This window comes from Erinaceus europaeus, chromosome 8 (genome assembly GCF_950295315.1).
Source record: "Erinaceus europaeus chromosome 8, mEriEur2.1, whole genome shotgun sequence".
Lineage (NCBI taxonomy): Eukaryota > Metazoa > Chordata > Mammalia > Eulipotyphla > Erinaceidae > Erinaceus > Erinaceus europaeus.
In genome coordinates, this window is record NC_080169.1 from 29,887,061 (window position 1) to 29,913,541 (window position 26,481).

At 38.8% G+C, this 26,481-nt stretch overlaps 1 protein-coding gene across 1 annotated transcript in view; it reads left to right on the forward strand.

Moving 5' to 3' along the window:
* The window catches only part of RAPGEF5 (Rap guanine nucleotide exchange factor 5), a 308,676-nt gene that overhangs the window by 209,221 nt on the left and 72,974 nt on the right, over positions 1 to 26,481 (forward strand). Inside the window, exons 10-11 of the mRNA XM_060196104.1 lie at positions 7,502 to 7,620; positions 8,069 to 8,157. Coding sequence (XP_060052087.1) covers positions 7,502 to 7,620; positions 8,069 to 8,157 — 208 coding nt within the window. The remainder of the gene's footprint in view (positions 1 to 7,501; positions 7,621 to 8,068; positions 8,158 to 26,481) is intronic.

The following is a 26,481-nucleotide window of genomic DNA, read 5'->3' on the forward strand; positions in this document are numbered from 1 at the left end:
AAAAAGATTATTATCCTATCTGAATATGGGATGATCTCACTCATCCCATATTTGAAAAACAAGATCAGAAGGAAAAACACTAAGCAGAATTTGCACTGGAGTTGGTGTATTGCACCAAAGTAAAAGACTCGGGGTGGGGGTGGGGGAGAAGGTTCAGGTCCTGGAACTTGATAGCAGAGGAAGACCTAGTGGTGGTTGTATTATGTGGAAAACTGGGGAATGTTATGCATGTACAAACCATTTTATTTTACTGTCTACTATAAACTATTAATACCCCAATAAAGAAATTTTAAAAAAAAAGATTATCATCCTATCCAAGGAAGGTCCATTCCTTTTTCTTTTTTCTACACTTGCAAGCTCCTTATGGAGGCTGGTGATAATTTACCCAGTAGAACCCACACTTGTATGTGAGTTCCTGGGCTAAAGCCCCATTTTCATGCTCCGTAGGCACTATGGATGAGGGGGTGACTCTGTGCTGTCTCTCCCCCTCCACTCTGTTTTCTTCTGTCCCTCTCTGAAAATAGTAATCATAGAATAAAAAAAAAAACTGTCAGTCCTCTCAGTGGTAATATTAAGCATACACAAAGCCCTGGATTTAATCCATGGTATTGTGTATCGTTGGCCAATAACATATAGTAATATGTAATTAAGGAAACAAAATAGTGACTTTAAGAGAAAATCAATTTCACTAATTTATACTTGCATGTTATGTGTGACAATGCATAACAAATAATGATGAGATTTTATCTGTAGCTACTCATATAAGGGGAAAGAACAGCATAGTGTTATTTTATTTTTATTAAGGAAATACCAGTTTATAATCACATGCTCTCTCTCTCTCTCTCTCTCTCTCTGTGCAATTTCAGAAAATGTCCTTTCTATTTGACTCCCATAACTACCATCTCCACACCATTCTTCATCAAGGCAATATCAACACTCTTGCCAATATCTATATGCCAGAGACTACCAGGAACACACCTATCATTGAACACATTGAGTTTTATGCTTGATGTAGTGATGGAGACTTCACATTATCTGGAATCATACTGAGACGGGTCAGTAGAAGAGAGTACTAGAACAAAGGATTTACAAGGCCTGTCTTCCTGGGCTTGAAGGATGATTTAGAGAATCAGAGATTTACTCTAGATTAGATTCAGGAAGCAGTGTGACTCTCCTCTTGTGATAGAAAATCTTAAATACAGATAAGGTAGACTAGAGCAAAGTAAAACTAATTGGGAAAGAAGGATGGGGCTCCATCAAGCCCTACCTTCAAGGAAGGTAGGGCTCCAGTGTAGATTCGTGGGCTGGACCTGGGGATTCAGGAAGGAGGAACTTCATGAAGGAACAGGGCTCTCTCTTATATTCTAATTTGATCTAAATCCTTTGTCTGTGATCAGATATAGTTACCAAGTGACTATATTTTCATCTTGTTCCATCACAGTTACAGTTTGGCCTGGTATGATGTTGAATTTCTGTGAAATTATAGATGTTCAACAGGAAAACATTCAGGCCTATTTGTGAGGACCAGAGCAGCTCCTAATGTCGGGGGGCTGCTCTTCTCTTTCTCAATCTTCACCATTCTGACTGCTCAGCCTCAAATATTTGCCTCCTTGATCAGCTACTTCTTCCTCTGCCACATGCCTCCTCCATGAACACCTGTGGGGACTTCTCCTCAGTCCCTCTGCATCCCCATCTTATCAGCTCCTTTCTTGGCTACCTCTCTTCCTACCCAGACAGACACCATATGGTAATGAACTATTTTCACGATGTGCCAACTGCTGCCCAGAACCCCCCCACACACACACCTCCTGTTGTCTCCTTTGCCAGTCAGTCCTTCTCCCAGCACTGTATGGGTGCATAATTCATAACTTCCCTTTAAGGCTTCTGAGCACTTCACTGCAAAGATGTAAAACTTAAAACTTTTTTTTTTTTTTTGCCCATACCAGTTGACAAAGCTGCCTAGAAATCTTTCTCCCCCATAACTCCTTTATTTATGTAATTTTTTCTTTTTTTTTTCAATTTGTGATTGTAAGGTTATAGGGTAAGTTTCACACTACACCCACCAGCAAAGTTCTGTGTCTCACCTTCCCATCTTAGTTCTCACAAGTCTTAGAAATAGTTTGCTTGTTCATTCATTTGTTGGGGTGTTTTTTGTTTGTTTGTTTTGTTTTTTATATTTATTTTCCCTTTTGTTGCCCTTGTTGTTTTTCATTGTTGTTGTAGTTGTTGTTGATGTTGTCATTGTTAGATAGGACAGAGAGAAATAGAGAGAGGAGAGGAAGACAGAGAGGGAGAGAGAAAGATAGACACCTGCAGACCTGCTTCACTGCCTGTGAAGCAACTCCCCTGCAGGTGGGGAGCCGGGGCCTCGAACCGGGATCCTTATGCCGGTCCTTGCGCTTTGTGCCATGTGCGCTTAACTCGCTGCACTACCACCTGACTCCTGGTTTTTTCTCTAGATTCCATATATGAGTGCAACCATCTGGTAGTTGTCTTTTACCACCTTTTACTTACTTTGCTAAGCATAGTCACCTCCAGTTCCACCCATTTTGTCATCAAGAAAACAATATCATCTTTTCTTGATTTCAAAGTAATATTCCATGGAGAATATATCCCATAACTTCTTTATCTTTTGTTGTCCCTCTCAAACCCACTTTTTCCAATAATATTCTCTGTAAGTCATCTATTTCACCCTGAGTTCCTTCTTTGATGATCTCAATTTTTACTCTACTAAGATAGAAGCTGTTCCATACAATCTGCCTCAGTTTCCTTGTCTCCTGCTTTAATGCTTTTTTCCCCCAATCTTCTCCCTATCCTTTTCCCCTTGATCTTCTTGGGTGTGTTGCTGAGGGGGGGTGGGGGGTGGGGTTTCCTGTTGTAGCCTAACCTTACTCATCCACTTGAGTTCCTAACTGTAGCATCTTCTCAACATCCCTCTCACCTCACTGCCTTCTCCAGCCACAGCTTCTTTAGCCTGACTCCTTCCCTCCCTAATGAAATGTCTAGATCTTCCTTGTTTTCTCACTTCTGTCCATCGCTCACCTCTTAATGCCTTTCTTCTCACTGCTCAACCTTATCATCACTTTTCCTTAGACTTGACATTAATGTAATTTTACAGTATCTGGAGGCTTTTTTTTTTTTTTCTTGGCTACTCTGTAACTGTTTTCCTGGTTCTCCTAGTTCATCCTGATTTTACTTCTTAATCTCTGAAAGCTTTCCTCCACGATTTTAATCCTTCCTTTTCCTTCTTTACCCTCTCAGTACTTTCTGTGTCTGTTCTTTTACTTCTGTTCTCCCTTACCCATTTCAGTCATTTCCAGTATAAATTCACTAGTTTGTCTTTGCCTGTGACTTTTTTTTTTTAATTTTTATTTTATTTTATTTCATTTATTCCCTTTTGTTGCCCTTGTTGTTTTATTGTTGTAGTTATTATTATTGTTGTTGTTGTCATTGTTGGATAGGACAGAGAGAAATGGAGAGAGGAGGGGAAGACAGAGAGGAGGAGAGAAAGACAGACACCTGCAGACCTGCTTCACCGCCTGTGAAGCGACTCCCCTGCAGGTGGGGAGCCGGGGTTCGAACCGGGATCCTTATGCCGGTCCTTGTGCTTTGCGCCACCTGCGCTTAACCCGCTGCGCTACAGCCCGACTCCCCTGCCTGTGACTTTTTAAAAAATTTATTTATTTACAAAATGGAAACACTGACAAGACTATAGAATAAAAGGGGTACAGTTCCCAACATGAGAGCTCTGTATCCCACCCCCTACCCTGATGACTCTCCTGTTCTTTAACTCCGTGGGAGTATGGACCCAGGGTCACCATGGGGTGCAGAAGATGGGAGGTCTGGCTTCTGTAATTTCTTCCCTGCTGAACATGGGCATTGGCAGGTTGATCCATACTCCCAGCCTGTCTCTCTCTTTCCCTAGTGGGGCAGGGCTCTGGGGAAGCGGGACTGCAGGACACATTGGTGGAGTCCTCTGCCCAGGGAAGTCTGATTGACATCATGGTAAGCATCTGGAACCTGGTAGCTGAAAAAGAGTTAACATATAAAGCCATACAAATTATTGATTGCCTGTGACTTTCATCCAAAGACCTACCCTCTTTATTTCTAACTGCCTGCTAAACATTCCCAGCATGATGTATCATCAACTATGTGAAACTAAATACACCACCCCATTCCGTTTAATGCTTTGCCATTCTGTCAGTCATCTGCAGTTATCTTTAACTATCAAATTCCATGAATTTTACTTTTGTAATACCTCTTGCATTTGGCTTAATCTTAGAGTTCTCATCCAACTCTGCCCTATATCTAGGTTGTTATGGAGCTTATTAATTTTTCATTTAAGGGCAGGATAATTACATTATTCACTTCCCATTGCCACTTGGTATCCAACTCAGTGATAGACATAGTGGAGACCCTCATTGTATTTTTTAATGAATGACTGTAAATGGAACATTTTAAAGTTTTGCATGAATGTTATGAGCTGTTTTTCACTGAACATGAATGAACATCATTAGTTTTCTAAATTCTTTTATTCTTTCTTCTTAAGGAAGATTTATTTATTAACTAGAGCATCAGGATGCCATGTTTTTAAGTCTGTCACTCTAGTTACTATGCCATCTACAGCTCACTAAATGCTTTTTTCTTTTTGATGGGGGGATGAGGCCACCAGTGCTATTAGTGGGGCTCTGTGTCTGCAGAAATTTACCGCAACTGTAAGCCTCCTTCTTTCTTTTTTAATATCTTTTAATATTTATTTATTTATTCCCTTTTTTTGCCCTTATTTTTTATTATTGTAGTTATTACTGTTGTCATCATTGTTGGATAGGACAGAGAGAAATGGAGAAAGATGGGGAAGACAGAGAGGCGGAAAGAAAGATAGACATCTGCACACCTGCTTCACCACTTGTGAAGCAGCTGCCCTGCAGGTGGGGAGCAGGGGGGCTCGAACCAGCATCCTTACGCTGGTCCTTGTGCTTTGCACCACCTGCACTTAACCTGCTGTGCTACTGCCGGACTCAGCCTGCCCCTTTCTTCCTTTCTTTCTCTCTCTCTTTCTTTCTTCCCCTCTTTATTTATTTTGTTATTGTTTTTGATAGAAGATGAGAGATGGGGGAGAGAGAGAGAGAAGAGAGAGACACCAGCAGCAGTGCTCCACTGATCATGAAGCTGGCACCCAGCAGGTGAAGGTTGGGGTCTTGAGCCCCAGTTGTCAAGTATGCGAACTTGTACATTATATGAGGTGTGCCACCCCCCGGCCCCAACACTTAAGTTCTTAATCAGTATAATAAAATTTTAAACCCAGAACCTCAACCTGGTCCCTTGTGTTCTTTTTTAGGAAAAGCACTAGATCATAGTACACAGGTCAGGAAGTATTAATTTGGCCTTGCTTCCTGAAAGCCATGTGTAATACATCAAATTATTATGTTATGGAAATTTTAGAGAACTTGTATCTCCCTCTATACATTGATTTTCCTGCTTTTATTTTTAACAGATTGTCAAAATGGAAACTATCACTGTGAGATCAGATGCTATTGATAGTACATCAATATGATTCAGCTTTTCCTCTGCCCAACAGAGTGTGGCTGTTCTGTGCACAGCTCTGTAATACATATTAGTTACACAGACATTAGAGAAGCCCTTTCCATCCATATGTATGTGCATGGTCTGTGGAAGTTAATAATGCCATATATCACGTGCACAAAGAATGTAAAATGCACTTCAGGATGACAGCGGGCTCGTATAAAATGAGAACTGGCTTATGATGAGAGGAAAAGCAGAGAAAGATTTCTGTCCTGGCAAATCTGCTATTTAGTGAATTATTTGTTTCTGTGTGTCTCAGTATACCAGACCTACATTTTGCCCTGCGACTTGTGAGTGGGGGGAGATTTCAACCACATAGATAACAAAAGAAACCCCTTTGGAGAAATGAAAGACAGCAATTACACATTGGTATTCATGTTACAGGAGTCACACTGCCTTCCTAAGGGAGCTTAACAGTGAATATCCAGCATTAATTGCCACAGTAACTGCATGTCTGACCTTGCTGAAATGTAATATGTTGGCTTGACATAGTAAAATTATTTGCCATTAAATTATTTAAAAGAATAATCATAAAATTATGTTGCTGCTTTGAATGACCAGTATTTTTTTGTTTTTAAATAGATCCTGGAGGACTTAGATGCCTAGATCTTTCCAGTTTCTTAGGAAATAGGATACTGGGAGTTGAAATCATAATTTTATCACTGATTTGGTTAGGCAATCTGTCAAGAGTAGTGCACTCTTGCTCTTAAGAGAGAGGATAAATACACTGACAGCCCTGATCTATGGAACTGACTAATAAGGCACAGTAAACCTAGTAGTTTTTCTCCATTGAGGGATCAATCTTCTTTTAAGTTCCTTCTAATTATAGGTGGGGTTTTCTGCTACAAGCAGTAGCATACTGGAAACTCTAGGATATGTTCCCTCTTTTAAAGAGGCAGCATCATTTTTAAGGAGAGACCTACTTGCTGTCAACATTTTTAGCTTTAAATCTTTTACTCAGTCCTCAGAACTATAGAAATCAGATGTCCCTACCTGCAGTTTGCAGTTCTTCCCCTACTGCCTAGTATTTACTGAGTGTCAACGCATTTGGGGAGATTTCACACTACCCCTCTCCAGTGTCTGTCCGCCACTCAGAACTAGGCTCCACAGTGCTGGGTCAGCAGTGAGCCCAACTCCAGCAGCCAGGTCAGCGGCCTTGCTCACTCTGGTCTGTGGAAGCTGTGTGTGCAGAAATGAGGGATTGTTCAGCCTTCTTGCCTTTTTAAAAGGAATCAAGGTGAAGAAAAATCAGTGCACCCACCCTTCGCATCCAAATTTCAGTGTAAATAACGTTCAAACCAGAGACCCAGCTTTTGCTTATCTTCTGGCAAAACAAGTGCATGAGAAACTTAAATGTCATTCAGATCTGAAAATGAGAGAACTGAATGATAGAATGTGGGTTTCTTTTTTTTGCCTGCTATTTAAAGTGTTCTTTGAGTTAATGAATATGATATGATATTTTATGTGACTTTTTGATTGTCGTGGTACTTAAAAGTTTTGTGAGACTTTCCAATTTTAAAACAGCAAGAGTTAAGCAATGACCAGGTGTGTGTGTGCAGTGCACAGGCAGTTCATATGTTGTATTTTTTAAATGTTCAACTTTGAATTGCTTAAATTCAGATTGTCCTTGCATTTAAAGAAAGAGCAAATCCTCTTAATCCCACCCCCATGTAATTTCTTCTCTAATTTGCTTTATAATATTTATATTTTCCTCATGCATTGTGAGTTCAGTGAAGTAGAGCCCAGACACTGGAATTAGAGGGAGTTTCTTGACCAGATTCCTAATTAATTCTGAACGTTTAAAGAAATTATACTGGAAAGAAAAAAAAATGTCTTTGCTTAAATCCTTTCCCCCTCCCCTTTTAATTTTCTCTCCCCTTTGCCTTCTTCCATCCATCACTCTCTTCCACAATGAAAGCAAGATGATGAAGTGACAACTGTTGGGGTTAAAGAGCAGAACCAAAATGTCTTGGTGCTGAAGAAAGTGCAGTGCTGTGGCCCAGCCCCCCCAGCCGGGACCTCAGAGAGAGATTGGAGGTGAGAATTTCCATGGCACAAGCTCCAGTTTCCTTCCTCTGCTGGCCTCCTCTCTGCTCCCTCACAGCCTCCTCTTCCCTCCCTCCCTCCCTCCCTCCCTCTCTTTTCTCTCCGCCTCCCTCTTCCCAGCTTTCTAGCTGACTGCAGAGCTCTTAGCAGCCAGATGGACTCAGTTCCCAGTGAAAGGACAGAGATGGCAAGATCTTTTAGCATTTAGGGGATGCCTTTGTTAGTAACTGTTCACAATGGGCAGCTCCCGACTGAGGGTCTTTGACCCTCATTTAGAGAGGAAGGAATCTGCAGCACTCTCAGACCGAGAGCTGCCCTTGCCTACCTTCGATGTGCCTTATTTCAAATACATTGATGAGGAGGATGAGGACGATGAATGGAGCAGCCGCTCACAGTCTTCAACGGAGGATGACTCTGTGGACTCTCTGCTCTCTGACAGATATGTGGTGGTGTCCGGGACCCCGGAGAAGATTTTGGAGCACCTCTTGAATGACTTACACCTGGAAGAAGTCCAGGACAAAGAAACAGGTAAGGCAGGGGGTGGCTCCTGCCTCAGACTCACAGCTGTGGCTGCCCTTGTCATTCTCCTTAGGAGGTAAAGCTCCTACTCTAATGAGACCTGGGTGGGCTGAAATAGCATGTGCTTTGTTCCTTCCCCCTTTGCCTTGGGCTGTTTTGTTTTAATCCAGTAAATGGACACATGTCCTAGCAACTCTCTGGAAAGTAGCTGTACAAAGAAAATGCTATGAAGGCAGATCCTGTTATCTGTTAGGCAAAACTTACCAAATCACACATAAAAGCAGTTGAAAGACATTAGTTAGTATGTCATAGCCAGTGTTAATTAGGAAGAAATACAAGGGATGGGGTTTGCTACCATTCACCTGGCTTGTAGGAAGTGCTGAGCTGGGAAGAGTAGCCTCCCTGCTGAAATGTCAACAATTAATACATCTACTCAGCAACTATAAGCTTAGTGGCAACTTCTGCCTTTATTCAAGTGGTTTTATGAACTGTTCAGAGCAAACCCTGCTGTGCAAAATATGACACTCAAGAGTTTTTCAGACCAGAAATGATAATTCGCTTAAATCTTATTAATAGCATTTCTTGGTATTTCTGTTTGATCTGGAAGCCAAATCCCATTTAGTTTTTTCCACGTACACTAGCACTTTTAGAAATACTACCATTGCATTTACAAAGTGACCAACCCATACTTCCTTTATTGCAGAATGTGACTGCTTTCATCTCTTACCTAGAAACTATAATTTGTTCTAACTTGGAGCAATTATTCTAATAAATGGGCCCCTGACTGCAGCCTGAATTCTGTAACTTGATCCCTTGGCTAAAATGCACTTTTTGCTGTCACCTTAGAGCCTGTTATGTCTACAGTTTGCTATGTACTGACGGCATCAAGGCATCAATAAGATGAATCAGTGCAGAGTAGCATCTTGGGTTTTTCCCATACATGATGGATTAAGAAATGAGAGTTTGACTAGGGATAGAAGTTTTGTTTGAACATAATTGAGGTCTGCCTCAACATGACATTTGAGAGTACTTTCAGAGAAATAAAGATGTGTGAAATATGGACATGAGAAGAGAAGAAATAAAATGACCCCGTTGTGTATATTATGACAATATTAATATTTGAACTCAAAATTTGAATAAATATTTACTTTCTGTATGTTTGGGGAAAACCAATAGTTATTGATATACAAACACAATATGCTATAAGAGAATTGTATTCTCACTTCACTATTTTTTTTGCTAGGTTATTCTTGTATATTTATCGATTAATATTTTGAGTACTTGTCCCATGTTCTGCTTCATCAAATATAATCATCATTGAACGAGGTATAATTTTCCATGGACTATTTATCAGACTCCTTTTACATAGGTAGTTTGGACTAGATTACAGACAAATTACCTGCCATCAGGCAGGTATCTTTAAATGCAAAGAGAGATTCAGAGGATCAAATGTTTTCTTTGTAGTACCACAATTCTCTTCTTAATATAATGGGTTGTGTTAATAAGAGCTATGAAATTATGAAATTCATTGTTGGACCTTACTTGATTTCTATGTCTTTCTTTTGATCTGTCAGTAGTCTTGTTTTGTTTTTAAAAATGGCCCAAGTACCCACAAAAAAATTTTCTACCATTTAACACTGGGAATGAGGACTCACCCTGATTACTGTTATTAATGTCAGCAATTTCTTCCTGTTGGGAAATGGTATTATGCATGGTGTGCAGTGACTGTTATCTTCAATTTCTGTGATTATACTAGCTCTGGGATCAAATATGTCACTTTGTCCATGTGCTCAGTAGAGCAAAGAGGACCAGACTCAGTGATTCAACCTTTGCAGGGCGGGAAGAGGGCCCTCACAGTCACCCCACTTCAATCCTTCTCATTTCACTAATGTTTGCAGAAGATACATGTGGAACTTCAGAAGGGAAAGATAGCAACAAATTGTCCTCTGATCAAAAGAGAATTGTTTCCCCTAAATGCAAATAGCAACTTTAGAGAGTGATGTATTTTGCATTAAATAGGGATGCCTAAGCAGAAATCACATGTAGTTCATCAAAACTTCACAGATAGCACATGAAATAAAGACAATAGAAAAGTCACCATGAGGTTTGTGTTGAAAAAATAAATAAAAAGAGGTTTCATAAATGTAAACTATAACAGACTTCATGTGCATATTGAGGAAACATGCTTGTGGGTGTACACTAGGGTGAATGCTAAAGGAGTCACATACTTAATGTATGAGCCCCTTCTTACGTGCAGAGGTGAATTTCTAACTCTTTATCTCAGTCATGCCGGAAATAGTCCTCATAAAAGGCCTATGTGTGCAAGAGCCTAATAGAGTCACATAAACATATGGAAGACAGATGGAGGAAAATGAGAAGGGGCTGTAATAAAAGTATACAACAGCATTTTTATGTTCTTGAGCGCCCCTTTCAAGAAGATGAAGCCATATGGGGCCAAGTGTAGCCATATGGTAGTATTCCGCATGTCCCCAGTGGCAATGAGGAAAGGGTACCTGGAGAAAACTTAAGTGGTCCTGGGAGCTGAGATGCACCTATTCTGGGTTCTTACATTCCTATACTCAACAGAGGCTGGAGAAGATAACAAAGTAAGAGATGCTAACTAATTCTTTTCTCAAACCCCCCCCCCCAAAGTCACTTAGTTGTGACAAAGCAAGTATAAGACTTTCTGTGCTCTCAGAAGACAAGTTGAAGTTATTACTAACTGATGTTAACATGCAAGTGGAAAAACATAGTTTTTTTTTTCCTTTTAAAATTGAATGAACTGGCACCACAAAAAAATGCCAGGACTATTGCAATCATATATTCCTATTGCTACTTAAATCAAAAATAGAACAGAAAATATTTCATACAGCATTACATTACTCAATCAAACTGAGTTTTATCAGGAAAAACAGTATGAGAGATGCTTAAGAACTGACTACTAGCAGTTGTTGCTCCTATTTAACCTTTTCCTCTTTCTAGAAAAGATAAAGTATGTTTTGCTTAGAGGTACCTTTGCATGAAGTATCAAAGCAAGTGAGAAACTGTACTAGTTAATTAAATAGCAAAACAAGTAAACAAACACAAACAAAAAGCCTTACTGATTTTTCTTTCTAAATCTCCATTGTGGTGTGTCTAAGGAAAACACAGGAGGAAATATGAATATGAATATGAATATATATATATATACACATAAATATATATATATATATATATATAGCCTTGTTCTTTTTTATCTTTTTGAAGCAAATGCACTATGGTTGAAGATCTCTAATTAAAACAAGCAAAGAGAATAAGATAGTAGGAATAGGTAAAGTCAAACCAGCTGATTCATTTTAGACTTGACCCGATTTCTTTAAGATTTGCCTGACTTTTTTTTTTTAACTTCATTAGTCTCTTTCAGCGTATTCTAGTAATGGGTAGTCAGTGTGAAAATGTCTTGGTAGCTTTGCACACCTTGCTGTTGTGGTGTATCTTTCCCCAGGACCTGGAAGGTTGAGCACATCACTGTGGAAGCGAGTTCATTACTGTTGTAATTGGCAACAATTTCTGTGACAGTGCTTGGTTTATATTACATCAGTGTCTTACTCCATCAAGAGTCCAAATGTTTTTCGCTATTGCCAGTTGACTGACTATTTTTCAAGAATTGCACTGACAGAAAATTGACTAAAAGTAGGACAAGCACCTAACTTTATATTAACTTTTTTTTATCTAGCACCAAGCCATAAGCACTTGATACATATATTTTTTTAATTTTCCCTTTTGTTGCCCTTGTTGTTTAACATTGTTGTGGTTATTGATGTCGTTGTTGTTGGATAGGACAGAGAGAAGTGGAGAGAGGAGGGGAAGACAGAGAGGGGGAGAGAAAGTTAGACACCTGCAGACCTGCTTCACCGCTTGTGAAGCGACTCCCCTGCAGGTGGGCAGCCGGGGGCTTGAACCGGGATCCTTCCGCTGGTCCTTGCGCTTTGCACCATGGGTGCTTAACTGGCTGCGCCACCGCTGGACCCCCAGCACTTGATACATTTTTAAGGATAGGCACAGAAGTTCCTACATAAGCACTACTAAATTTCGCCATGGTTCTGTGCAATTAGCCTGTACATAGAACTGTTTTGTAATTACCATTTTTGGTTCTGTAATGTCATTTAGCAAGTCAGCTAGTGGATCTTAGCTATGGCTGCATAGCTTTTGAAAAATACCCTTTTGAAAAATATCAGTGCCGGTGCCGAGTGGTGACACACCAGATTGAGTACACACATTACCATGTGCGAGAACCTGGGTTCAAGCCCCTGCTCCCCTCCTGCAGGGAGGAAGCTTCATAAGCAGTGAAATAGTGCTGTGGGTATCTCTCTTCTCTACCTCCCTTCTTCCCCTTCTTGTTATCTCTATCAAAAATAAATAAATCTCTTTTAAAAGTTTTATCAGTGATTTAATAATGATTAACAAGATTGTAAGATAACAGTGGTACAATTCCATATAGATCCCAACACCAGAGTTTTTTCTCCCACCCTCTCTATTGGAAGCTTCCCTATTCTTTATCCCTCTCTGGGAGTACGGACCAAAATGGGGTACAGAAGGTGGAAGGTCTGGCTTCTGTAATTGCTTCTCTGCTGAACATAGATATTGGAAGGTTGATCAATACCCCCAGCCTGTTTCTATCTTTTTCTAGTTGGTTAGGGCTCTGGAGAAATGTGGTTCTGGGACACATTGGTGAGGTTGTCTGTCCACAGAGGTCAGGGTGGCATCATGGTAGCATCTGCAACTTGGTGACTGAAAGGCAGTATGATATAAAGCAAATTGTTCAATAAGTAGGCACCCAAAGGTGGGAATAGGGCAAATGAAACTAGGGGTCTTCGTGTGGAAGGAAGTTGGGAAGTCTTTTTTAGGTGTGTTTCATGTGACCCATGACTTTAGTAATTTTTGCCTGAGCCTGATAGTTAGCATGCGGGTGAGAAGTTGGTGTCAGAGTTGAGAATAGAACTAGAAAGCTAGATTAGGGCGGAGAATAATTCCCAAATAGGAGAAGAGTATAGATCTGACCTAAGATGCATGTCTATTCATATTTAGCACAAGAACCTGTGTAAGCTCCGTCAGTCTAGGCTTACATTCCATGGTCGTAGCTAGGAACATTCTAGGCTCCATTCATTTCAGAACCAGTCTTCCTCCAGTGCCATCAATAAATAAATCTAATTGGAAGGAAGGGAGGGAGGGAGGGAGGGAGGGAGGGAGGGAGGGAGGGAGGGTGAAACATCAGCACCTGGGACCTGCCCCAGGGAATCTGATTTTGTTGTCCTGAGTGGAACCTAGTCCTTAAGAAGTTTAAAAGCTCCCCAGCTGATATTAATATGCAGCCAGATGTCAAAGCCACTGAAGTAAATCATTCAGGTTATCTCACTTGTTGTTTTTAAAGATGTGTTTCAGGTCTCTGTTTTCTTCTTTCTTTCTTTCTTTCTTTCTTTCTTTCTTTTCTTTTTTTCTTTTCAGTTTTTGTTTATTTGTTTTTGTTTTCCTCCGGGGGTATTGCTGGGGCTCAGTGCCTGCACTACTCCACTGCTCCTGGAGGCCATTCCTCCCCCCCACCTTTTTTTTTTTTTTGCCCTTTTTGTTTATCGTTGTTGGTGTTATTGTTGTTGCTATCATTGTTGTTGGATCTTTTCTTTCTTTATTACACAGTTGGAGCCTAGGGCCTTGAACCTGGTCCCTTGTGCACCGTAAATGTGTACTTAATCAATTACACCACCATCCAGCTATCCCCACTAAAATTTTTGTAAAAAAAAAATAATAATAAGACAGAGGTATTGAACACACAACTTTTTGATTTCTCAACTGTTGGAATGAGCAAGGAAGATATAATGAACAAAATCCTGTGGATTTTTGCCAAAGTTATGTCATGCTACAAAAACTTGTGGTATTCCTTAGAATTCACAGCTAAAAATAATTAGGTAGGATGTTTGGGGGGCTGGAGAGATAGCTTGCTTACCAGGTAAGGTACCTGCATATCAAGCATGCAACCAGGTCCAGCCCTGCCACCATGTGGGAGATGCTATGACCACAGATGAAGTTTTGATCTTCTGTTCTCTTTCTCTCTCTCTCTCTCTCTCTCTCTCTCACTGCCAAAGATTGACCTGACCTGGAGAGGTGAAATTGTGCATGAACAAGGCACAGGAAGAGTAGGAAGGCACAAAAGGTGCTGAATTGTGTGTCCTGGATCTGGGATTCACTGGTAGACCAGCTTGAGACCTGGAACAAGTCATACATGAGATGACTGCGGTATCTTTTATTTCTGAGGTTTAGATTCAAAGGGATCTATATCATCTTCTTTCCTTTCAACATATTTCAAAGAATCATAGAATTTTAGATATTCAGATGACTCTAGAATTCATGTAATCAATTTTCAGAATTTTTTTGTGCTGAAATTGCCATGACTTAGTCATTGCATAAGGACTTTGCCTCTATGTTCTGACTTTGTTACTTTGTAATACTGCTGCATTTTTTCAGCCACACAGAGCAGTTAGAATGATGAATCCAAGGCTTAGTAGCCATACCTGGTAATGATTAAACTATATATAACCTTGCCTAATGGGAAACTTTTTAAGTTCTTTTGAGTAATCATGCTATAATACTTTCAAAGAATAACTTTGATGTACTATCAACTAGTAAAATCCATTTGCATAGTTTTATTAGCAAGCGATTTGGGGACATCCACTGCAGGAGAAAAGCAGCAATTTTTCTCTGGTGAAATCTGCTGCATCATAGCTCTTACACCAGCTATTCCCCTTTAATTTCTTTGCTTTCCCACTGCTTCTGTACAATAATAAAATATAGTCCATTTTGAATGTTTAATTTCTAAATTTACCTAAGTGAATATCTTGTAAAAATTCTTAATTCTTTTATTCCACATATATCTTTGACCTTTTATTATGCATGTACTATTTTAGATGTGTAAGACATAACTATAAAAAATGCAAACGTTTAGGAGTCGAGCGGTAGCGCAGCAGGTTAAGCACAGATGGTGCAAAGTGCAAGGACCGGCATAAGGACCCCATTTCAAGCCCCCTGGCTCCCCATCTTCAGGGGAGTCACTTCATAGGTGGTGAAGCAGGTCAGCAGGTGTCTGTCATTCTCTCCCCCCTCTGTCTTCCCTTCCTCTCTCCAATTCTCTCTGTCCTATCCAACAATGACGTCAGTAATAACAACAATAAACAAGGGCAACAAAAAGGAAATAAATAAATATTTAAAAAAATGCAAATGTTTATTGGAGAGAGTCGGACAAAGAACAAATAAGACGAATAGTGCATAGTGAATGATGATTGCAAAATAAGAAATGTCACTGAAGGCACTATATCCTCATTCCTTTAAAAATAAAGATGTAAGACACATTTAATGTATTTAAAGAATTTTAGAGGCCTAACAAGAAACTTTTGTCATGTTCAACAAAGTTTAGAAGCAAAGATAGGAGTGGCGAAATAGCTCATTTGTGTGGTACACGGCTTTGCCATGTGCATGACTTAGGTTCAAACCTGGCCTCCACCACATCAAAGAAAGCTTAGGTGCTGTGGTCTCTTTCATTTTACCTCTCTACCTTTCAGCTTCTTGTTCTCTATCTGAATAAGATAAGAAGAAATTAAGTAGAGGCAAAGATAACAAACCTTATTAATGGGAAGAGGTATGAATAAACTTCAAGTGTAAGTATAGGTATCCCCAGATAGTACTAATTACAGCTAGAAATCATAGGCTCTCAATCCAAGAAAATGTTTGATATCTCTTACTAACTTGAACTATGACAATAACTTTCTCAGAGGCAAATAGTGACCAATTTGCAAATTGAGATCTTTTCCATAAAAAGCTTTGTGAAACTGTCAGTTTTAAATATCTGATTAATTTTGTTTACATTCATGCTAATAAAAATCAAGGAAAGATTCGCTAGCACCAACTCCAGCTATCTTAGGCGTGCCTCAGACACAGATGACAGGAGCTGCTGTCTAGTAAGATTTGTTTTTCTAGATGGGGCAAAGAAAATGAAACAGCTATCCACAGGATAATGAAAATCTCCAAGTACTGTAAGGAGAGCTAGCAGTAAAGGTGCACAAATTTGAGTCTGTTCACTGTCCTGCTCTATATACTATCTGTTTAGTTAAGTGTGGTTTGGTTTCTTGGCCATTTTCTTAGCCTCTGTCCTTACTCTTAATATGATTCAATGTATTTGAACATTGAGAGACTTTGAAAATGGATGGTAACAAAGTAATGAGATAGAGCTGTGTAGAGATTTTATTCTTGGTTGACTCCTTTATGAAAGCAGAGGACTAAGAAGATTTGAAGATTACTCAAGACACCAATCCATCTATCCAAACTTCCCATGCATTGAGTGGATCTTCGTACAGGATCGTTATCTGCATCTAATAGACAGACACTAAGATAGAAAGAAGTTAATTTAACTGTTTCAGAGATAGAGGGATTATTTAAATCTGAAAATGAATCCAAGTATATGTCTAGCTTTCCCCGAAGATCATTTTTGTCTAGTGTCTAGAATCATGGATAAAAGGAATAATTGAAGTAAAAACCTACAGTTCAACTCAAGCTATATCCTCAATCAGGTGCTTGGCTAGCCACTTAAGAGCAATCTAATTTCTAGTACAAAACTCTCCTCCTTGTTCTCCAGCTGTGAACAGGATGGCCACTGGGTGAGCTAACTGCTCAAGAAGGTTACAAAGGAAAGGGATGGGGGTGGCAGAAGAAGCCCTGATTCCCAACTGATGCTGTATCAGACACTCAAATTAGAAGTGATTACAAAACAGATTTTGACTGTGGATTTCATTTGAAGTGTTTATCTTCTGGACTGATCTATTCACACCACCTTTGAACATGTGATATTATGTATAGTAACAAGGGAGCTGATGCTTTTACACTGCCAGTAGATTGTGGGTTAATTAATACTCTTGTTGATAATGAAGCAAGGTGAAATGAAGTGAGACAGAGCTGAAGCATAAGGTCATTAACATACACTGATTAATAATGGAAATGTGGAAGTTTTCCTTAGAGTATAACCAATGAGCAAAGGAAGATGCTTAATGGATAAAGATATAAGTAAGAATACACCAGAATTTTTTAGGGAAACATTCCCTACTAAGAATCAGAATGCATCAGTGGAGTGAATTTTTTAAATTTTGCTGTTTACTTATTTACACCTTATGGTCTCTTTTCCCAGTAAATTGAATCAATACATTCTGAAATTCATACAGACAAGATTTTTTTTCTTTTAAAAAAAATTTATTTATAAAATGGAGATATTGATAAGATCATAGGATAAGAGGGGTATAATTCCACACCACCAGAACTCTCTATCCTATCTGCCCTCCCCCAAAGCTCTCCTATTCTTTTTTTATTATTATTATTTTTATTTATAGAAAGGAAACACTGACAAAACCATAGGATAAGAGGGGTACAACTCCACACAATTCCCACCACCAGAACTCTGTATCCCATCCCCTCCCTTGATAGCTTTCCTATTCTTTGACCCTCTGGGAGTATGGACCCAGGGTCTTTATGGGGTGCAGAAGGTGGAAAGTCTGGCTTCTGTAATTGCTTCCCTGCTGAACCTGGGCACTGACAGGTCGATCCATACTCCCAGCCTGTTCATACCCCCCACCTCTGAGGAAGTGGGGCTCCAGGACACATTGGTGGGGTCCTTTGTCCAGGGAAGTCCGATTGGCATCATGGTAGTATCTGGAACCTGGTGGCTGGAAAAAGAGTTAACAAGACATTTTGTCAATAAGAGAGTTTGAGAATCTAGTAATTTTGCTATGCCATCCATAACTGTATTTATATGAAAATGTTTAAAATTCATATCAAAGGATGAAAAAGTTTTTTCCCCCTTCTCACAGAAATCTTGTGCCCTTTCCTCAGACAGCTAATAAAATTAGATGTCCATATCTGTATTTTCAAATGCTGTGACATCTTCTTTAAACGTAGTTTAGCATTGTACCAGAAAATGGAGACATTTCCCTTTTTTCTGTGTAAGAGAGAGGAGTATTTCAGATAGTCTAAGTAGAGAAAGGAATGTTAGTGATGGCAATTTGTTGATTGTAGTCAGTGCATGTTAATCTCTCACAGCATGTTTCAAACAAATTATTGTTTCATTTAAAGGGTGCAATGCCAGAGAATTGTTGTAATTGACAAGTACTTATCTAAAAGGGATATTTGATTGGGAGAACTTTTGCCTTTAACTTACCTATAATTGAGTTTTTCCTCATTTCCCTTTGCAGTCTTTCTCATTATAACTACTCTCTCCCACTTCCCACTATCCTCATTTTCTGCCCTTGGGGCTTTCTTGATCTACAGTTGAAACCATTCTTTTCATTCTGTTTGCAATTTTTGCCTTGTACTTAAGGCTCCTCCCTCGTTGGCAGCCCTTCCCTCAAATCTCAGAAATAAATATGAAATTAGATAGAATTATTAAATTGGGTAAACAGAAAACATGAATGATTAAAATATCTTGTTGTAACCTACATAATAACTAAAAACTATTTTCAGAACATAGAGGTGGGAAAGAATTCTCCCTATATCCCTTTGGGTTCCTTAGAGGCAGCACAAATACTCAAGTAAGTATGAGGAGACTGGTAAGAGAAAAATAAAGAGACATTTATTAGTAGCTTATGTGCCTCCAGTATACATGCAAGAGACTCAGAAGTTCTGGGCATCTGACCACTTCATCTTGAACACCATTTCTAAATAGCTCAGCTAACAAAGAGGACTTTGCGAAGAAGGAAGAAGAGATGGTCAGTTAAGTTTACCAAAAAGGACACATACAAAAGGGAAGGAATGCAGACTCAAGTTCTGCCTTCTCCATTGACTAGATCTTTCCAAGGAGACACACGTTAATCTTTTGCCAAAGAAAGACATATTTTGGGATAGAGTGGTAGCAGATTGTTGCACTCCTAAAAAAAGTAATTCTGCATTCTTTTTCTCCTTCAGACTTTCCACTCTTGCTTATCTACTCCCACTTTCAATATACTTGGTGAATATTAAGATGTTTGAATCTTTTACTGCTATAAAATGAGTTTAACTTAGTGTGAAGATAGAAAGTGTAAGTTAAAATTTTCCCTTTTATACCTGACTGGGTATTTCTAAAATGAATATAATTGGATTGGCAAAATAGCTCACTTAGATAGTGTGATATTTAAACATGTACTGGACCCAGACTGGAGCCTAGTCTCCACCACATTAAAGGAAGGTTTGGTGTTGTAGTCTCTCTTGCCTGCTCGCCCTCTCTCTCTCTCTCTCTTTGTCTCTCTCTCTCTCTCTCTCTCTCTCTCATTCTTTCTGTCTCATTCCCCCTCTCCCTCTCTCTTTCTCTTTCTATCTCCCTTTTAATCTCCTCTCTCAAAAAAAGGGAAAAGAAACATAATTTGGGTGAATGGATATGTACAAGGACACATGATTGATAGGATCCATGATAATTTTAATTAAAATGTCATAATTTTCCCTTTTTTCTCTCTTCAGTGTTCTTTAAACATAGCCATTACAAAGAGAGATGTACATAGTACTTAGAGCTAGTTGTATTTCCTCCCATAAATATTCTCCCTGCCTTACTTTAGATCACATTCTTTGTTTTTATGTAACAAGATTAAAGATATCATAACTCTAGTGCTATGTGTTTTACTGAAGGAATAGGATGGGGGCCAGGCAGTGGTGCACCTGGTTAAAGCGCACAGATTACAGTGCACAAGGACCCAGATTCAAGAACCTGGTTTCTACCTAAAGAGGGAAAGTTTCACAAGTGGTGAAGCAGGACTGCAGATTGTCTCTTTATCTCTTTCCCTCTGCCTCTCCTACCCCTCTCAATTTCTCTCTGTCTGTATCCAATAATAAATAAATAATTTTTTTAAAAAAGAACAGGATTAAGATTGCTTTCTTAATTCTAATTATGGATCTTCTCCCATCTCAGTTCAGTGTGATCTAAACTTGAAGCCATTGTCAACCATTTATTTTATTTAGCACTGATAACTGTTGTTGGAAAACGTTAGTAAGCTTATACTCAGCACTTATTGACTGGCATGATATGAGTGTATATCCCTAAATCACTGTGATAGTTTGCACTATTTCATGATTTTCTGAGAGCATGTTCCTTAAAAATAATAATAATAAAGCAAAAATTCATCAACATGGCCCTGCAATTCACAATTGTGAGATCAGGAGAAATTGATAGCACTTATCTCTACTTAAATGAACTTTCCCTACTTTGATAATTGAGAAACTTGAGAAAATGATCATGATAGTTATAATGTTTTTGAGTTTCTATAATTTTCTGTGTACATGCATTATTTGTGACTAGGCAATGATGCATGTATCGGTAAAGCTTTTGACAGTGTCTTAAACAAGATACAAATATATTTCTTTCTCATGTAAAAATAAAAATGTCCAGAGTTGCTAAGACCACTTTGAAATTAGTCAGGGCTAAAATTCCCTCCAATGTCCCTAGAATTTGGTCTGGTTTTGTTTTTAAGCAAGTCACTTGATCTCTTTGAGCCTTTCTGTCCTCTTCTGTAAAAAAAAAAAAAAAAAAAGTGGGGAGTCGGGTGGTAGTTCTGCGGGTTAAGCGCAAGTGGCACGAAGTGCAAGGACCAGCATAAGGATCCCAGTTCGAGCCTCTGGCTCCCCACCTGCAGGGGAGTCGCTTCACAAGTGGTGAAGCATGTTTGCAGGTGTCTGTCTTTCTCTCTCCCTCTCTGTCTTCCCTTCCTATCTCCATTTCTCTCTGTCCTATCCAACAATGATGACAGCAACAACAACAATAAAAAACAAGGGCAACAAAAGGAAAAATAAATAAATATTACAAAAAAAACAAGGGTGATACTAATACACCACAGTTGTTGAAAGGATTCAATTATCATAGATTTTTTTTCTTTTTTATTTATTGGGGATTAACGGTTTACAGTCAACAGTAAAATACAGTAGTTTGTACATGTGTAACATTTCTCAGTTTTCCACATAACAGTTCAACCCTCTCTAGGTTCTCTTCTGCCATCATGTTCCAGGACCTGAACCCTACCCCCTGTCCCCAGAATCTTTTACTTTGATGCAAACCCAGTCCAAGTTCCGCTTTGTGTTTTCTTATTTTTCACCACCTGCCGCCCCCAGACCCTTTCTCAATCTATCAATCCTTGTGACTGTCAATACTACCTGAAAAAAGAAAAAAAAATTCATTCACAGATACTCTAGATCTATTTACTACAGTCAGGTGTTTGCTAGAAAAACAAAAAGAATCTGAGCAGAAATAAAGGACTTCAGCATGCTAGTACACAGATGATAGATAACATCATAGGGACATCATTGTTATTGATTCAAAGCCAGTATAGAAATTGATTTCATGTTTCTGTAATATAACTAAACTGGACCCTGTGATTCTTCCACTTCCTTTGCCCACCTCCAGTATAGACTGTTTGTATTCCTGCTCTCAGGAGAGAATAGTACAGTAAGAGATTAAAATTAAGGTACAGTAGATCTTGGAACTTAGTGCCCTATCAGCATTAACTTGCCACAACTTAGTAGTTGTTAACCTTACTCATCTCAGTTTCAGTGTCATCCTCCCAGGGTGGATATAAAGAACACAGACCATGTAGAAGAGGCTCTTGTTATACAACACACAGCATGTGTTCTGTAAAGAGTTACTATAAATGTTAGGTTTTTGTTTGTCTTTTTCTTTTTAGTAAATATTTTTCTTTTTTTTTTATTTAAAAATGATCAAGATTATGCGATAAGAGGGATACAATTCTACATAGTTCCCACCACCAGAGTTCCAAATCCCATCGCCTCCATTAGAAGCTTCGCTATTCTTTATCCCTCTGGGAGTATGGACCAAAGATCTTTATAGGGTACAGAAGGTGAGAAGTCTGGCTTCTGTAATTGCTTCTCCTCTAGACATGACAGGTCAGCCCATTCCCCCAACCTGTTTCTATCTTTCCCTAGTCTGGTAGGGCTCTGGGGAGGTGGGGTTCCAGAACCTATTGGTGAGGTTGTCTGCCCAGGGAAGTCAGGTTGACATCATAAGAGCATCTGCAGTTTGGTGGCTGAAAAGCATTAAAGATATAAAGCAGAACAAATTGTTTAGTAAGCAGGAAACTAAAGGTAACAATATAGCAGATTTGAGATCTTCATTATGGAAGAAGCTAGAAGTCTATCTTAGGTATATTATAAGGGGCCCATGATTTTACTAATTTTTGCCTGAGCCTAACAGCTAACATGCAGGTGGGCTGAAAGTATTGTCTGGTGTCTCCTTTCCCCACTTTACTTTATTGTTCACCTAAGCCCACTGGCTTCCTGGTGTGTGCTAAAGAATAGGGGCAATTCAAAGTCAATTTGGGACTTTCTAGCACTAAAACATGTTTGCTGGGTCTGGTTGGTGATCTTGAGTAAAGACTGGATTAGAAAAATTAGCTCAGACATTCATATGTTTGCAGTATTCATCAGCCTGGCACAAGTAACCTGCCTTAAGTAGCCCTTTAGTAACTTACCAGTCATATTCCAAATGATAAGTGTATAAACATGTTTATCATGACTCAGATTCCAAGTGCTGTGAATGTTAAAGCTTTCTCTGACCACTTTGTAGTCTCTGAAATCAGAAAACACAGTGCCTGGTCCTTAGTAGTACGTCATTAGTCAATGATTATGACTCTAAACAAGTCTCCCTTTCATCTTTCCCACTTTGAGTAAACAAGTCCATTATTGAAAAGAACAAAAGTATTCAGAAAATCAGAGCACAAACCAATGCCACACATAGTCATTAATTGAAGTATTTGTCTTAGAAAAGTTTTTATTTTTATTTTTAAAGTATTTTATTTACTTACTTTTGTTAGAGACAGAAAGGACTTGAAAAAGGAAAGGGAGATAGAGAAGAAAGAGAGACACCTACATCACTGCTTCACCGATATTGAAGCATTCCCTCTGCAGGTGGAGACCAGGGCTTGAACTCAGGTTCTTGTGCATGTTAAAAATGTGTACTCAACAGGCCTCACCCCTCCTAAAAATATACATATATATTTTTTTAAATGGACCATAAGTTAAGTTTCCTTGTATTGAAGTTTTCACCAAACTAGTTAGCAAGAACCTTAGATGTATTTATTTAAGTCAGTTAGGTTGTAGAATATCTTTTTATCTTAAGTGTATGTGGTTATCATGTAGTTAGCTTTAATACACGAAGTTGATTACCCATTGCTAAGGGCAATACCCATTATTTTACACACTTATCCATAATAGACTGTTGACTATCCATTGAAGGAAAATAACATCTCTCTAGTATCACTGGAATTTCTGTTAACCAGAGACAAAGAAATAAAAATTTCTTGTCTGAAATTCAGGGAAGGGGACATAACATTCAAATTAGTGATTCACTTTTAGTTTTGATAGAAAAATGATAATACAGATTCCCCTTGGTGTTTGGGATATGAAAAGAGTATGCATAGTTTTAAATCTGTTCAAATTTTAGAAATTACCATGTCCCAGAGTTCTGATTATGATGTGATATTTAGATTATTTCTCTTTTGCATCATGAAATTTTAGAATATTTGAATAACAAGCCCATAAGAAGACAAAATGATGTTAATCATACAAGTTATAGCAACTCAGAAGTCAATATGTTAGACCAACTGAATCTTAGAACCAGATTTTAATTCCTATTGATACTGACAGATAGGTATTACAGATTTCTCACCCATGACAATTTTCACGTTCTAACCTATACTGTTAAGTAAAATGATACTTTATTGATCATGAGGACATTTTTCCTCCTGGCTCATTTGTGCTGCCACTAATCAATGAGCTATCCAGCTGCAAGAGTCTTCAGGGGAAAACAGTGTGATGGATGGTTTAAGAGCTGATTATCAAAATATCCATAGTTCCTTTTACTCTAACTAGAGTTTGTCCCTCCCTGCCATTTAGCAAAGGACATCTCTCTTTATTCATCAGGCTAGAGGCCACACACTGATCCAAAGGCCTTTGAATTATCAGTCTGATGAACCCCTTTCTGGCAATTTATAAACACATGATCTATTCTCATTTCTGATTCTTTTTTTTTAATTTTCTGTTGACTTCTACTACATTTTGTGTCTCCTAATTCTAATTCTCTGCTGCTTTGTTTTCCCATTCCTAAACTCTTATGTCTTAGATCACTGCTTTCATTTTCTCCTCCTCCCTTACTATTCGTATCATTCAAGTTGTCCTCTTTACACAGTATAGCCCATAATCATAACTTCAGTACTCCTTAGCAAACTCTAACCTTTGATATGTTTTTTTTTTTGCCAGAATTATTTAAGCTAGGGAACCTAATCTCGTGGGTTTACAAGTAAACTCATCCTTCCATATTCTTTTATCCAATCTGACTTGCCTCATGCAGCAGGCTTCATCTTTATCTCTCGTTTACTTCTTACCTTAATAAAGAATAGAAAAGCTATCGGAGAGGGGATGGGATACTGAGTTATGGTGGTGGAAATTGTGTGGAATTATACCCCTCTTATCCTATGGTTTTTGTCAGTGTTTCCTTTTTATAAATAAAAAAAAAAAATTTTTAGTCCTCTGTTACTTTCCTCCTCCCTTATCAAATGAGTCCCAGGCTTTTAGGCTACAAGTTTACTCAAGGACTCTTCAAGAATTAGTTTCATCCTATTTTTCTGAGTGTTTCTTTTTTTCCCTAGCTATACCTTCTGTTTTCATTTATTTATTTATTTATTTTTTAATTTATTGGGGAATAAATGTTTTACGTTCAACAGTAAATACAATAGTTTGTACATGCATAACATTTCCCAGTTTTCCATATTGCAATACAACCCCCATTAGGTCCTCTGTTATCCTTCTTGGATCTGTATTCTCCCCACCCACCTACCCCAGAGTATTTTACTTTGGTGCAATACGCCAATTCCAGTTCAGGTTCTACTTGTGTTTTCTTTTCTGATCTTGTTTTTCAACTTCTGCCTGAGAGTGAGATCATCCCATATTCATGCTTCTGTTTCTGACTTATTTCACTTAACATGAATTTTTCAAGGTCTATCCAAGTTCCACTGAAAACGGTGAAGTCACCATTTTTTATAGGTGAGTAGTTCCATTGTATATATATACCACAACTTGCTCAGCCACTCATCTGTTGTTGGACACCTGAGTTGCTTCCAGGTTTTGGCTATTACAAATTGTGCTGCTAAGAACATATGTGTACACAGATCTTTTTGGATGAGTTTGTTGGGTTCCTTAAGATACATCCCCAGGAGAGGAATTGAGGGTCATAGGGCAGGTCCATTTCTATCCTTCTGAGAGTTCTCCAGACTGTTCTTCACAGACCAATTGGTCCAATGCTGGACCAATTGACATTCCCACCAGCAGTGTAGGAGGGTTCCTTTGACCCCACAACCTCTCCAGCATTTGCTGCTGTTACCTTTTCTGATGTATGCCATTCTCACAGGAGTGAAGTGGTATCTCATTGTTGTCTTTATTTGCATTTCTCTGACAATCAGAGACTTAGAGCATTTTTTCTTGTGTTTCTCGGCCTTTTGGAACGCTTTTGTGGTGAATATTCTGTCCATGTCCTCCCCCCACTTTTGGATGTGGTTATTTGTTGTCTTGTTGTTGAGATTTGCAAGTTCTTTATATATTCTGGTTATTAGCCTCTTGTCAGATGTATGGCATGTAAAAATCTTCTCCCATTCTGTGAGGGGTCTCTTGGTTTGGGTAGTAGTTTCTTTAGCTGTGCAGAAGTTTTTTAATTTTATGTAGTCCCATAGGTTTATGCTTGTCTTAGTCTTCTTTGTAATTGGATTTGTTTCACTGAAGATGTCTTTAAAATTTATGCAGAAAAGAGTTCTGCCAATATTTTCCACTAAGTATCTGATACCTTGTGGTCTAACATCCAAGTCCTTGATCCACTTGGAATTTACTTTTGTTTTTGGTGAAATATAGTGGTTCAGTTTCATTCTTCTGCATGTTTCAACCCATTCTTTCCAACACCATTTGTTGAAGAGACTCTGCTTTCCCCATTTAATAGTCTGGGCACCTTTGTCAAAGATTAGATGTCCATAGGTGTGGGGACTCACTTCTGGGCTCTCAGTTGTATTCCACTGGTCAGTATGTCTATTCATGTTCCAGTACCAAGCAGTTTTGATGACAATGGCCCTATAATACAGTTTGAGATCTGGGAGTTTTATGCCTCCAGTTCTGTTCTTTTTTCTCGATTATTTTGGCAATTCTAGGTCTTTTCTGGTTCCAGATAAACATTTGTAGCATTTGTTCTATTCTAAAAAATGTGCTTGGGATTTTGATGAGGATAGCATTACATTTGTAGATGGCTCTTGGTAG